This window comes from Python bivittatus, unplaced genomic scaffold (genome assembly GCF_059951505.1).
Source record: "Python bivittatus isolate LINGU-HERP-01145 unplaced genomic scaffold, Pbiv_v1 ctg000020_np1212, whole genome shotgun sequence".
In the NCBI taxonomy this organism is placed as follows: Eukaryota; Metazoa; Chordata; class Lepidosauria; order Squamata; family Pythonidae; genus Python; species Python bivittatus.
The window spans coordinates 117,410,498-117,426,712 of NW_028277030.1; the positions used below are offsets into that span (position 1 = coordinate 117,410,498).

Here is a 16,215-nt window from a genome sequence, read left to right on the forward strand (position 1 = left end):
ACTTCCATTTACTAGTATGTGTGTTTTTATATACCTCCAATTCAGCACAAAGCACTTGAATAAGCAGCCCATATAGATTTTTTTAAAAAAATCAGGTATCTTTCTGTCTAAGGTCTGAACTTAACTAAGATGCTAAGATAATCACTTCCTGCAGTTGGATCCAGGTGGTGGTGGATGAATCCTTGAGGGAAGGGATGGTGAACCATATCCTCCACAAGAAACCATCCTGGATCCAGTGGTGTTGGACAATTTTCATCCTGTGTCCAACCTTCCCTTTTAATTAGGTTTCAGTCCTGATTGTAGTACTGATACAGCATTGATTATTTTTTTATAGTCTCTGGCAGGATAAGGATGGGGGTGATGCATCCATCCCAGCTCTCCTTGATCTCTCAGCAGTTTTCAATATCATTAATCAAAGTATCCTTCTAGAGCAGCTTCAGGAATTGTGAGTGGAAGACACAGTGTTGTGTTGACTTTCCTCCTTCCTATATGACTAGTTCCATTTGGTATGGGGTGGGGGACATCTAGCCATAGAAATGTGCTTTGCAGGATTCTATTCTCTGTCCTCTGCAGTTTAACATCTGTGTGAAGCTGCTGGGTGAGACCATCCAGTTTCTGAAAGTTCTTTAAGGGCAGCCCTGTGTGGAGCACATTACAGTAATCCAAACAGAAAATGACTACAGCATGAATGACTATGAGCAGGGTCTCCTATCCAGGAGTGGTTACAATTAGTGCACAAGATGTAACTGTACAACTGGTCACAGCTGCCATGTGCTGATTAAAAGCAGGCACTCTAAATCCAGGAGGACCTCCAGATTGCAAGCCATCTCTAAACAGGTGGCAGAACTCTATTCAGAGTGAAAGAGGGCATTTTCTTGGAATCATTTGGCCCACAAAGCCAAGGGCACTCAATCTTGGAGGGATTCAATCCCTGTTCCTCCCCATCCTGACCCTGAGAGCCTCCAGGCACTGGGTCAGCATTTCTACTACATCACCTGTTTGGCCCAAGGCCAAGATGTATAGCTGGATGTGTTTGTTGGTTTTGAGAAAGCTTTTGATAAAATACATAGGCTTGAATTATGGCATATTTTGCATGAAAATGGAAGTGAAGGTTGGTTGCTGAATGTAATATAAAAGGAAATAAAGCATGTCTGATAAATAAAGGACTTAGTGAATGTTTCAGCATTACACAGAGAGTAAAACAAGGATACATGATATCCAGTTGATATAATATATTTATGGACAAATGCATAAATGCTTATAGTGATACTGGAGGCATGTTGGCTGGGGATGTGAATATATACGTACGTTTGTATGCAGACTATGGCATTGTTTTGCTGACAACCTGAATCATTTGCCATGAATGTTAGATAGATTACATGATGCAACAAGGAGTATGAAACTAAAAATTAATGCATCAAAGTAGTTTTGGTAGTTTTGTTTGACAGAGAAAATGGAGTGCACCAGTGCAAGTTATACATTAAAAAGGCAACAAAATAGAGCAAGTAGATGAATTTGTGTACTGTTGTAGAATATTAACTAAAGATAAAGGAATAGATGGAGAAATTTTAAGATACAAATGCTGGTTGAAAGATAGTGGGTAGAATGTGCTGTATTGTAAGGAATGGAATTAGCTGTATTCCTTTTTTCTTACTTCATATCTTTAATTTTTTTTTTGCTTACTTTTTCTCTGCACTTCACGCATTATTGCATATCACTGCTTACCCTAAAAGGAAATAGCATGATGGATAAACATATGTGCATGTATTCTTTTATGTTATGACATTTATATTCTGCTGTCCCTCCCAGATCAAAAGACATCTTCCCTCCCCTTGTTACAATACAGCAGTCCTGTGAAGTAGCTTAGCCTGAGAGGTAGAAACTGGCTTAAAGATACCTAGTAAAGAATGTGAGGGTCTATCTAGTGTCAGGCCTGGCCAAGTGTATTTGTTACTCTTCCATGTTATCCACTACTCAGTCGTCTTTTTTTTTTTTTTAACAAAAAGAAGGCCAAATATTAAAAGACACGCTGTAGTTGTGTCTGGTAGCACAAGACATCCGTCTTGAAGTATTCTGCCCTATTTGGCTTCCATACCTGAATGAGTTTATATGTGCCTTACTTGGTATAGTATTTTCTTCATCATAAAAGTAGACATTTAGTAATGAAGCAAGATGGGAGAAATCGATCTTATTCTTCTTTTATATATATTTATCCTTGATATTGAGTAAGTTGCCTAATATTACAGGCGGTCCTCTACTTATGAAGTTTTGAGTTAATTCTCTACTTACTGAGCGTTTGTGGATACGAACAAACCTGTCTGCAACTTCAACCTAGAAGGTCCCAGAAAGTGGGAAAAGGCAGGAAAGGGTTAGTTTATGGTGAGCCTCATACATATGCTTGGCAGCACTGTCACACATTGGGAGGCATGTTTTTTATACTTGGTTGGGCTTGCAAACAAAATGGACTTACGAACAGCCTCTTGGAACATAACGTATTCTTACGAATAGAGGAGTGTCTGTAGATAGTTTCTAGAAAATGGTTTATTTCTATGTATATTAACCCAAATACATCTATGCAATCCCTGTGGAAAGCCTGGCCCTTCCATTATACCATAAAGAAGTATAATCCATTCTGAAATCCACACTGGGTGACTGGCATGATACTACAGTCTGAAATTTGGAACCACTAGGCCATATCATTCTTTTGAATCTTGCAAATTCTTGAATCTGTTTCTTGGTGTTTTGTTAGACCGTATTTAATTCATTATTTGTCTGTGCCAATCATTCAGTACTTTATTCTCAATAGGAACTAGAATAATTTGAAACAGAAAATTTAGTCTTGGTAAATTATTAATTTTGACTGCTGCAGTTCTTCCTAACCAAGACAAATTTCATTTCTTTCATCTAGAAATATCAGGCATTATATGTTTTCAAGCTGGTAAATAATTGTTCTTATTTAGCCTATTTAGCAGTAATGTTAAAGCCAGTTAGCCAATTCACAGATTGTTTTTCATCTTCTGTCAAATTCCATATCAACACTTAAGTTTTCTCTTTATTAATTTGAGAACTTTTCATCGTCTGTATTATATATGTTTCATCAATGTTGTTAAAGAGGCTCTAGGTTGAACAATTGTTTTAAAGGTTGTGCTTATTTGCATGAAATAACATTATATGGATGTCCATGTGTACAAATGTCAGGTTTGAATTCATTGTTGCAGAACAATGAATATAGTTTGCTACCCTTGATTTGACTGTTTCTAGATCAGTATCCTGGACTGCATCAAGCATAAAATCAAAGCTAGCTCTGTAAAAATTGGTCCATATAAAATATTTTAAAATCTTAAATAACTGCATATTTTCTATACAACTTTCAGAATTCTGAATTTCAACACTGTATTTAAAGGCCTAGTTTAATATAAGTGCATCTTAGTGATGACATCATTAGAAGTGAACCAAATTATTATCTTACTGATATAATGTTTATTGTTTATTTATTTATGGACCTGAAATCATCTACAATTAAATAAATACTCTAGGATACTTCCACTAGATAACAAATGTATTTGAAATGACAGATTTAGGTCATTAATTGTGATCCTGATTTGTGTATGAGTGTGTGTAGATTCCACTGGAATATGACTTTCATAATGCTCAGACATGTTACTGAATTTATTTTGTCACTTAGAATAGAGCATTCAATTTAATTGCTTGTTATATACATTCTTGCTTTTCATTCATTCAAAACATGATTGGATGCTGCTTTTATTAACAAAAAAGGGAAAATAGGGTAGCAGTGAGATTAATTTTCAATATGATTTAATCTTTTTCCAGGAGTTTCTTAGTTGCAGTGTTCTTTTCTTTTCAAAAGATTGTAATCGCTATTGATGCCATTGAAAGTTGCTACTGCTTTTGTTGCTGGTACTATTGCAGGAAAAATATGGTAATAGACAAGTTTCTGTCAAAAGAAAATTATCTGTAGTTATTTCCCTAAAATTTCCATCTTGAAGTTCAGTTATTATAAGATTATTGTAACATTTGAACTGGCTTTTATGAAAACATTTTGGGATTTTTATATTTCATTTGATTTTAAAAGCTGCCAGATAACCCTGAATACATCTGTAAGAAAACAATTCCCTAGCTACATTCAGTTTTTAAATGCATTAGGATTTCCCATAATTATATGAAAATTGAGAGTGAAATGGCTGTTATCTTAAGAATAAGTATTAAATGCTTCAGAAAGCTAATCTTTTCCACCCTTTTTGTAGTCCTTTGTTCCATACATTCTTTTAAAGATAAAGCATTTATAGAGAGAAGAGCATTTATGCTAAAGGTATACTGTCAAATATAATGCTTTGTATTCTGTTTCTTGGAGGTATTCATGCATGGTAGCTTTTTAGTTCGTGCATTTTTCCCTGATCATTTCATGTTGCTCTTTGGACTCAGAATGACTATCTATAGAGTTTAATACACTTCTCATACTGCTGCTGACACCAGGGACCACACATTGCAAGCAGTACCAAGGCTCTCTATTTCTAGCCAAATCTTTCTCGAAGTCAAAGAAAAAAACCTTAGAATGAAACTGTTTGAACCTTCTTTGCAATGATCCTCAACTGCCATGGAAAAAGTACCATCATTATAGAACACACCACATGTCCATATACATCAGTGTACTTCTTTCTTATGACTTTTTCATTCTACACAGATGATCATTTTTCAATACTTGATGGCAATAAGATAGGCATTGAATGCCTTGTAGTGACAAAGAACAGTCCTAGCTCCCAGAAGATACTTAAAATCACAGGATATGAGATTCTGTTTACTTATTTTCTTAATACAAATAATTTGATAGAATAAACCTACATTGTCAATGCTATACACTTCAGAGGTATTGTGAAATAATTAATCTTTTTTATTGTTTATTTATATCATTATCAGACTGTGATACTAGAAAGTAATTTTGCTAACCTTTAACTATAATAAGGAGATTCCCCACTCCTAACTCCTCACAAGGTCTACAGTCCATTCTGAATTCAAACTGATCTTTGTGCTACGTCCTGGAATGGATGACACTGGACTTAATTTCTGGATATTTTAAAAACCAATTATAGCTCAGTTGTTTAGTACTTAGTACAATTGTTGGTACTTTTTCAAGTTGTTTGCACAGTTCTTAGTAGTCAAATCACTTTCTGCTTTGCCTGATCAGATAAGTAAGTATGCAGCTGAAGAACAAGAAGGAACTGAAAATGAATGCACTCAGTTTGAGAAGTTAATTAACAATTATGCAAAATGTACAGAAGGATGTATCCCTAACTAAAACATAATTTAAATCTCATAAAATGCCCATAATTGTGAAATAATGTTTTCATTTTTATTATGATGCTAAATGGTTTAGTTCATGTTTATACCCTTTCCATTTTGAAAATTTAAAATCAATTTCAGTTTTCAGCTGTTGACTGTATTGAATAAAAAGCTATTGCAATGCCTTGGTATAGCCCTGGGTAAGGGCTCTTTGAAACTGCAAGTGGTTGATATGAGTGCACTTACAGTAATAGTCTTCAGTAATTTTTCTAGCAAATCTTGGCACTGGAAACAGTATGAAATTAGAAGGTAGAGCTACAGTTTGCTTAATGTCATAAAAATGTACCTGAAAGCTTGTTTAGCCATGGCTTATTCTGTGGATTTCTTTTTCATCACACTCATAATTAAAATTCACTGATATTGTATTAGCTGATATTATTAAATTTTATTATTTATTATTAGATTTTTATCCCACCTTTTTTTCTTGTAATATTTTGTCAATTCAAGGCAGCAATCATACCTAATATTCCTAATATTTCTGCCTCCTATTTTCCCCACAACAATAACCCTGCAAGGTAGGTTGGGCTGAGAGAAAGTGACTGGCCCAAATTTACCCAGCTGGTTTTCATGCCTAAGGGAGGCCTAGAACTCACAACCTCCTTGTTTCTAGGCCAGTGCCTTATCCACTATATCAAACTGGCTCTCTCTGATATATTCAATGCAGGGCTTCTTTTCTTCTAGGTGTTAAGACTAATTTTTCATTTGTTATATCTAAAATGTCATCTTTGATTTTAAAACTTATGTTTATGTACTATTTTATTGTGACACTGATTTTATTTTAATTTAATTTATTAAACTTGTATGCCACCCGACTCTCAATGATTCTGGGAGGCTCACAACAGTCAAATAAAATCAGTAAAACATAAAAAATCAAGATATCTTTATTCATATCAGTTGGCTTAAGTGTGTCTTCTTGGGTATGCTGGGTTCTGCCCTTCAGATATTCACTATATTATTTATTTGTTATGATATACATTAAATACATTACAATATTTACAGTACTGTAAAATTCATACTGTCAGTATATGCTATGGATCAAATAAAATTTATGTAGTGCTATAACAGGCATTTCAGATATTAAAACAGCTTGATATGCTTAATTTTTAAAGAAATCTGATATATTTTTAGTATTTACATGCCATCACTTTTATCAGAAACATTAAGTTAGAGATTAAACTGGTAGGCAAATCATGCAGAGGAAGGTAATGATTACAGTTATCCCTGATAAAGGGCATTCTTTTTGTGACATGGTTCCTTATATGATTTGCTCTTTTCAGAACAACTATTTCAGATCTATACAAAAGAATCCAAGTTCAGTTATCTTTTCCATGGAAGATATCCATCTATAATTTGAGCTAAACAGACAATATTAGAATATTCCACTATTCCTGCAGCATCTGTTCCTCCTTGACTTGTGCCCACTACTCCATGAATAAGCCCTTCCAACCACCAAGCCCAGTCGCAGTGAGCACCCATCATATATACAGAGACTTATACTCACAAGTTTAGTGTGTATACTTATAGGATACAAAGGAGAAGGATTGAGTCTGATTCAATGTCTGCAGTAGAATGTAGAATGATACTCAAAGTTGGATTCATAATATTTGCAGAAAAGAACAATACAGTTGCTTAGATCTTGAGATTTAATGTTCCAATCTATCTGTTTCCCTTTCAGGAATTAGAACAGTACAAAAGAAATGCTGCTAAAACCTGGAAAGAAATAGAATTTGATTCTTGACCAATATGATTCTTGACCTTTCATCCAGTTGTCAGTTTAAACCTCTATTTCATATATTTAAGTGGATTCAAGTAAGGTTTGAACAGCTGTTAAATAGATGAATCAGTTAAAAATATTGTACTCTTATTGTTGTTAATGATATATGGATTATGCCTCCATAAAAATCATTAAGAGGAGACAGTATTGCAAAACTGTTTGAGAAATAAATGCAAATGTATATGTAACGTGAGATAAGTGGTTTCTAGAAGAGTTGAAAGGCTACCTGAAGGATCATCTGAACAGCAGGTTGATGTGCTAGTGCCCTAGTGCTAGCACAGCCAGTCCTTACATTCAAACCATGTGTGTGTATGTATTCATCTGTTGGCTACATTGAAATAAGTTTTAGTAAATAATTCCTGTAGGTGTAGAACATTGTAGTATGTTGTTTACCAGCTCAGCCATAAGCATCCATAACTTTTCCAGACATAAACACATGCAGTAAATGATTTTTTTAAACTATTGGACAATATTAAGGTATTTAATTCAGGGTTTTTTGCAGACTGTTTTTGTTTAAATTGAGTGCACAGATTTTACTGATCTTAGCAAAAGTATACTTGAATATAAGGAAATTCATCTTGATGATTTAATAGTTTAAACCAATTAAACTGTATTGAAAAGAAATGAAAAGTATTTACATTGTAAATAAAGATTTCATTACAAGATAAATTGTATATATAAGGACTTCTCATGCATATAGAAATACATATATATGATATTTTTACATAACAATTTCAATAAAAGATAACTCTATTTCATTGTAATTGTCCATGCATAATCTATGTCTATAGGTAATTGATTTGTAAGATACAAGTAACATCAAGTCTTCAATCCACTGACTAACTGGGGCCATAAATTTGTCTTTTTCTTCAGTACAGGTAGTCCTTGGTTAACAAACATTTATTCAGCAACCATTCAAAGTTATGATGGTCTGAACAAGGAGACTTACAGCCGATCCTCAAAGTTGCAGCAGTTGCAGCATCCCTGTGGTCACATGATTGTGATTCGGGCACTCAGCAGCTGGCTCATAATTATGATGGTTGCAGCATCCTGTGGTCACATGATTGCCATTTGCAACCTTCATTGCCGGCTTCTGACGAGCAAAGTCAATGGGGAAGCCGGCAGGAGGTCACAAATGTTCACATGATGTTGTGCCTAATAACTGCATGGGATTTGCCTAACAACTTCAACTGGAACTGTCTGAACTGTTGTCATAAGTCAGTGTGGTCCTGTGACATTGTGCCTTACAACCATGTTGCTTAGTAATGGAGTTCCCAGTTCCAATTACCGTTGTTAATCAAGGACTATCTGTATTGAAGAACTAATCTCTTAGCAATAATAAGGGTAATAATAAGAGAATGGAGAATCCATTTCCATTATCCAGCTGCAATTTCCATTTTGAACGTATGTAGTCCAAAAGAGTGTGCATCTAAAAATAATAAATTTTGTTTCAAATTCAAATAAATACATAATTACTTCTTCTCAGAACATATTAATTCCAATAAAGCCTTCCTTAGGTTGAACAAATAAGGAGAAAATAAAAAGTTTTGTCTTGTTTCTTTCCTGACCTGGAACCAGTCTATTTTGTCATATTCCATCTGGACTGTAGTTTCTTATCCTGTATATACAGTAGGTTTTTCCATTTCCATTTTCCTAAGGACATTTCACAGCTTAACATGGTTAACACAATTAAAGGCCTTGCTATAATCAATGGAGCCCATATTGACTTCTTTTTGGTATTCTTCAGCTTTCCCAATTATCCAGTCTACATCAGAAATAATGTTTCTTTTTCCTCAACCTGTTCTAAAATGAATATCTGGCATCTTCCTTTCCATGTAGGGCTCTAATTTCCATTAGATGATCCTAAACATTATTTTGCTAGCATGTAACTTAAGGATATAGTGTAACTGTTTGCACTCTGTTAAGTCTCCTTTCTTTGCTATTAGTATGTAGACTGACCTCTTCCATCTGTTGTCCTCTCTGTTCTCCAGATTGGCTCGCATAGTTTGGTTAGAATCTTTACAGATTACTTTTGTTACTTGCCATATTCCTTTAGAATATGGCAAGTAACCATATTCTATTCAGTTGTCCATATTCAGTTGTCGTAGCCTTGGGATTTGATGATGACCGGACTCAAACTTCATCTTCTAGTACTAGAGGTTCTACTAAATAGGAATGTCTTCCAAGGTATTATGGATATTGACATTCCTATTGTATAGAATTTCAATATACTGCTTCCATATTTGTTTGAGCTTCTTTGAATAAGTTACTACCTATCCATTAGCACCCTTTAGCATACCCATTTGAGGTCGGAACCTCCTGGGATCTTTTGGAACATTTCCTTGTTTTTCCATGCCTGTTTCCATCATCATTGTCTTTACAGATATCATTGTAATACTGCATCTTGTCTCCTAACAGCTCTCTTTGATAAGTTTCTTCCTGCCTGGCAACATCAGCAACTAAATGTCTTGAAGGGGTTAATTTAGCCACATCATAAAGACCATTAATACTCCAAAAGATTTTCAGCTCTTCACTAGCATATTGAGTGCCATCTGACATGAAGAGCCCATCATCCAACACTGTATCATCACTTTATCTTGTCTATCCATGTGGCTTCCTTAGTAAAATATAGGAATGGTTTACCATTGCTTTCTCCCCTACGGTATGAAGTGATGCCTTTGCCATTGTCATTCAGCATGTTTCAAAGCACTGCAGCCTGATATAGGTGGCTGCTTGCTTTAGCTGAGTGGCTTTCATGCCTTACAATTAACATGCTGCTGAGAAGGTTATATATAGATAAAGCATATCCTTCTCAGCAGCATGTTAATTGCTGAGTGGGGTGGTATTTGTTGACTTTGATCTGATGCTGCATAAAAAGATTTCCAGATTTATAGCAGAGGGAAAATCTCTTGTAACAGTCTGAAGAGCAATGATGGTTGGTGTTCTTAAACTTTTCTTTTAAAAAGTTCTAACAGCAGCGGATGAACTGTAAAAAAAATCTTTACCTTGTTCTTATGAGCATGTTCTGGAAACACAATAACATCTGATCAGCTATTTTGTTGTCCAGATATGCAGCAGATTGATAGAGCCAGGGAATTCTCGGTGTTACATTCCCCAAATATCTCAAAGATATTAAGATGGGGGAAGGCTGGTTTAAAAGATCAACTGCTCTAATCATGTTTTTTTTTTCCTATAATTCAACTGGAATTTACCTTCCTAACTTGTCCAAAAGAGAGTGGGCCATTTCTTCAGGTATTCTAAAAGTGCTATCATATCTCTCCAATTTTCTTTTCACAAAGTTAAACATATCCAAGTCCTTCATTCTCTTTTTGTAGGACTTGGGTTACAGACTGAGGCTTTATTTAAATGTATTTATTTAAAATATTTTCATCCCACTTTTTTACTTAAAACGCACTCAGAGAAGCTAACAAGGTAAGACAAAAATTAAAATTAAACCAAATATTTAAATACACAAGAAAAAAGGTAATCTATTCATTTTAAATAAATTGGACCCAGTCAGAATATCAAGTAAATAAAACAGGAATGCCAGGGGAAAAAGACATTTGTTCATCTTACAGTTGAGAACTAAAAGAGTTAAAGCTAAATGAGCTTCAAGTGGAAGGAATACTATAAAAAGACCCACTTCTGCCTGGATATTAAACTAGGGTTACAGTACATCATTTTTTCCCAGATATATTCTCTTTAGTTCTTAAAAACTTAAAAATATCTGGGATTTTGCAACTCCTGATGGTTGAAGTGGAGGCCTTCTCTTTCCCATTCTTTGAAATCTGCTCTGAGGGCTAGTGCAATGGGGTGCCTGCTGACTCTATGCTAGACATGCTGGAAGTTGACTATGCTGTTGGGAAGATGGGCATCTCAGTGGCACCCACAGGACCAGAGCCCAGATTGCTGTTGGGCATTAATGAAGCTCCTCTGTAGTGGTTCGTGTTTGGGAGAAACAGCAGAGACATCAGCACCATCATCCATGAAGTCAGCTAAGGCACTCTAATCCTACCAGCACTTAAAGGAAAGATTCAGCTGGTCATCCTTTTTGCTAGTACTTATGGGCAGGACAGATATTTCCCCTTCCTATATTTGTGTATTTGATTTCTTTTTGTCAGTGAAGAACTTTGCATCATTCTCTGTTAAATTTCTTTCTGCCACTTTCAATCCATTTCTCTGGTCTATCAATTTAAACCCAGTCTGAAATTCTCACTGAGCTATAAAGCAACTCCTTATATCCACTAGCAGGATCCCATGCTATTTAGAGATATGGGCTATTGTAAGTAATGCCTAAGCTGGAAGGGGGGAGCTGTAATCTCAAATCCCATCAAACCCAAGCTGAGCTCCAGTGCAGCCTTTGCTAAATTTCTGCCAGGTGGGGGAGGGCATGTTGAGCTCCTCTTGAAGTTAATGAAGCTTGTTAGATTGCACCTCCGTGACAGATGAAAAGTATGATTGAAAAATGTTGGATAGAGGTAGGTGGTAGGTGTGTGTACCAGGTGACAGTCTAATAAAAAAGGACAGAGTATTTGCTTTGTGCTGAAAAGCTAGTCACTGTAGTCACCCAGATCTTGTAATATGTGTTGTGATTGAAGCACAGCATCTTTCTGCGTCAGAAATCCCCCTCAAATACAGCATCCAATTTCACTGTTAGCAACATGGATGAGTCTTAGCCCTTAGTAAAGACTGCTTGCCCAGTTGTTATGAATTGGAGAGGAGAAGGAAGCCTAGAAACATGCCATGTTAGTTGTAAGTTTCAGAATGAAGCAGCTTGCTATCTAGACATTTTTCAGTGAACAATTAGGTCATCACTGAAAATGTAGCTCAGTAAATTACTGAATTATTAGCAATATTACCATTATCAGATCCTTCAGTTTTCTGAAGTGAAGAAGGCACAATTTGAACCTCATTTTAGCTATAAATTCAGCTACAAATTCACTACAATAAATGTTCAGATAAATCCCTCTTCCTTAGCTTTGCCACCTGAAAATGTGATCTGTCTTTCAGAGTTTTTATATCAGTAATATCTGTGAAGTGATTTACACAGTTAAGCATAATCATAGGAGTTGTCAACATAATTATATCTGATCCCAACTATTGATGCCCACTGTTCAAATGATTGTAAGACAGCTTCCTGCCCTTAAAAACAACAGCCTTCTATTTGAAGACATCCAATATTTGAAATGTTATTAGTCCAATTCCAGTTCACAGATAAGGATATTCAGTATCCCAGTTACCACTGCTTATTAGCACTTGGGTACTAGACTGAACGCAATAATTTCTAAGTTTGTATCTCTCCATATAAATCAGCATATCTAAAAGTTACACAAGCCAGTGTCCTTTTTCATCTCTTTTTATTGCGGTACTAGCCCATATAGGAATTTGTAGAAGCCTAAATCCTTAATTAATTAATGTTTCCCATAATCCCATAAGAGCAAGCTGGCACCCTCCAGATATTCTGGACTACAGTTACACACAATCGGATGGGATAGCTAACATTCTAGGAGATACAAATAAAACTCAGTGTCAGCCAACAATGACATGTAGTTGTAAAAAATGCAAAAGCACTTTTAGGCCTCATGAATAGAACTATAACTGTATCATTTTCAAATCATGGGAAATTATTTTGCTTTGGACAAACTCCATCTCAAGTACTGTGCCCAATTCTGGGCATTACACTTTAAGGAGAAATCATAAAATGTGGAGGCAGGTTCAAAGAAAGGCAATGACAATGATCAGCAGATGAAAAATGAAATCATATAAAGAGAGAGTGAAGAATGTTTAGCTTTGAGAATATGGGGGCGGGGGTGCTGTGATAACTCTCTTCAAATAACTGAAAGGATGTTGAGATACTCTCTTACTGCAGAGTGAAAGGCGAGGAACAATGGGTTTAAGTTAACGGAAGGCAGCTACCAATGGAATGTTACAAAAGCTTTCCTAATAGTACGAGCAACCATAGAACCAATTACAGACCATTGCACAGAGAGGTGACAGGCGCCCATTCATTAGATGTGTTGAAGTGGAGGCTTGACAGCTATCTGCTTTAATTTGTATCCCTCTACTGAGCAGGTATGGTTGGACTCAATGGTCTGAATGGCCCTTCCAACTTTCAGTACTCTGATTTGATCATTCTACCTCTTGACAGTCCCTTAACAGTAGCCATCCTGGCTGGTGTTGATTGAAGTCCAGAACATCTAGTCTACTCCAGCCATGGAGCTTTGGTACTTCATTTAGGCAGATCCCCGTGGCTTGAATCAAGGGAAAAGCCAGACAGATCCTGGGAAAGAGATTTGGAGCACAGTAACAATCAGTACTTGTACCAGAAGGGAAAGAAGTCAGTTTTTGTCACTCTCCACAGTTAACTAGATACTGATGTCTGTTCAGAGAAGACTTCAGACTGATTCTGCTGCTTCCAATCAATTTCCCTGCTTACTTGTATGGACCACAGCAGCTATCTCTTACCCTTCTTGTCTCCTTGGAAAACTCTTCTAGTGATTCTCAATCAATCAGCACTGCCTTGGTAGGTTTTCTTTTCACCCCTCCCTTCACCCCAATTTGCCTGTTTTATCTATGTATCTCTGTAGCTTGCTGTCTTCCTGTGTATTTACCTATTTACTACTAAGGTAAAATACGATTGCCATAACATGGCTGTGTTTAATTTTAACCTCAAAATAGCTTCCTTGTTGTCATCTCTAAGCCATATAAAACCTCTTCTTCATACTTCTAGCCAAGAGCACAATATACTACTATCTGAGCCCTAAGTCCCAGTTTGGATCAAGGAAGAAACTTCTGCAAACATGCTTTGCTGTTAAACAGAGTAATGAAACTTTATTTGATGGGAAATAAAATATGATTCATAATGGGCATTCCAAGAATCTATTGAGTGTCTTAGGGAGATTGTACCTGTCTCATAAAGTTCAACTCCCATCATTCCCATGCTAGCCAGAAATTATGGAAATTGAATCCCAGTACATCCAAGATGCACCACATCTTGAGAGACACCTGGAGCACCACTGGAGGAAGACTCAAAGCAAATCTGACTGGACACGGGAAAAAGCCTATATTAGGGATTACCTCATGGTGATAAGGCCAGCCATTTCTCTTTTGTAGGTTTTCCTGCACTGACCATAAGATCACAGAAGATAGCAACCATTTTCAGAAATAAGCACAGTGCGTTCTACTCCTATGCAGAGCAAAGTAGAATCAGAATTTTGTCCCTTAAAGCAAGCAAAAGCAGGCAAAACAGTTCAGATTTGCACCATATTCACAATTTTGTAGATTTCAGGCATATGTGTAGTAGTGCCTTTTTAGCATTTCTTAGAGGAATATTTCCCAATCCTTTCCCACTGGGATCTTCTGCAAGCAAAATACATGCCCTTTGCTAGTGCCCAGGTTGATTTATCATGTTCTTCCATTTCACGTCCTGTAGGTGTGAGCAACCTTTCTTCTGTCAAGGACCACCTTTGCTTCTGGGATAATCTGCTGGAGGCCAAATTATGGATGAGGTTGAAATGAACAATGGATGAGGTCCAAGACAAAATGAGTGGAGGAATCCAGTCTCTCTTTTATATTCAATCTTTCTGAGTCTTGATATAAAGCATGGAACCCATCTTAGCCTATTTACAACTAAATATTTTAGAAGATATGGCTGAAATTCATGCCTTGCCTTGACATAGGTTTGGGTATTTTCCTGACAATCTGATCCCTTTAGGGTGATAAGATTGCTAAAACTTATAAATATTCCAATGTGTAATACTGTATATTCTCATCCCGTGGAAGCAGGTCCTAATACCATGTTGGAGCCAAGATTACGGACCCTTTTAATACCTGAAGAACACAGCACTCTTTACCTGATAAGAAAGATATTGTCCACCTACAGCAGAATGTCAGATAGGTATCCAGTTTGACACTCAGAAAAAACATGATTGTTTGTTGCAAAACTGTGTCTCTTAAAGATGTTTTCCAATTCACAAAAGAGAAAAAAAGCAATTAGAATAAAAATTAAGTTGTCAAGGGTGTATTGAATATTATTATTTAAATGACTGCATGAATTCTTACCTGAATATGATTATTTGTTATTTTATCAATGATAAAGCATAATTTGCCTAGTATCTCTTGTTTTCATACGACTTTCTATTTTACCCATTTTAGAAACCTGATAGAAATAAAAGAATTAATACGTCATGCAAATGCTTATCAAACTCTTAAAAGCAGACAAAGAAAAATGAATAACGAGCATTTAAAAATGAAGATGGTAACTTCTCAAGTAGAGTAGAAGGCAGTCAGTCACAATAATAGTGATGCCTATATTAAAGAAAACTTAGTGTTATTTCTATACTATAGACATCTTGGTCCATTACTAAGCAAAATTAAACAAAGTAGTCCAGTGGAATGGAGTGATGTTCCACATAATTTACCAATGCCTTAAATACACATCTTTACTAGACTGTATCTGAACAAGCCTTTTTCCTGCATTTAAGGCATTGATTTTAAAAATTCAACAAAAATATTAGGGCTTTCTTTACTGTGAAAGTGCACAACATATGGTTTGCTTGAAAATACTGGTTTTCAATACAATCAAGACCAGAGATCAGTGCAATCAAGTGGTGAGTTTTATGAAACATTAACTTAAGGCTGGCAGGCACTTTTCTTGATAGGATTAGGTAACATGTCCTATCCACTAGGGGGGTTGTGACTTTTGGACAAGGTCTTTTCTGATGCAATTAGGTAGCATGTCATATCATGAAGGGGTCATGACCTGATGACATCTGTACCACGTTGGCTTTGATTGTTTGCTTTGGTGATGTCATTGATTTAAAGTACTGATTAGCTTTTATTATTTATTTTATTATGTATATGCTATAACTGCTTGTGAAAACAATAATTTCATCATTGTTTCCCATTAACTGACACTCCAAGGCAGGATTCCTCAACCTCAGCAACTTTAAGATGGGTGGACTTCAACTCCCAGAATTCCCCAGCCAGCATGGCTGGGGAATTCTGGGAGTTGAAGTCCACCCAACTTAAAGCTGCTGAGGTTGAGGAACCCTGCTCCAAGGCACTCCATCTTTAAAATAATG

At 36.0% G+C, this 16,215-nt stretch overlaps 1 protein-coding gene across 2 annotated transcripts in view; it reads left to right on the forward strand.

Moving 5' to 3' along the window:
• DYNC2LI1 (dynein cytoplasmic 2 light intermediate chain 1) overlaps nucleotides 1–15,044 on the forward strand; it is a 41,043-nt gene extending 25,999 nt beyond the window's left edge. The window contains exon 13 of one of the 2 annotated variants that reach the window (XM_088147603.1): nucleotides 14,565–15,044. In XM_088147603.1, the coding sequence (XP_088003729.1) occupies nucleotides 14,565–14,570 (6 nt within the window). In that variant the 3' untranslated portion in view covers nucleotides 14,571–15,044. Of the gene's footprint in view, nucleotides 1–7,033; nucleotides 8,874–14,564 lie in introns of those variants that run through there. The other variant, XM_088147593.1, reaches the window with a different exon arrangement.
• Nucleotides 15,045–16,215: the final 1,171 nt, after the last annotated feature.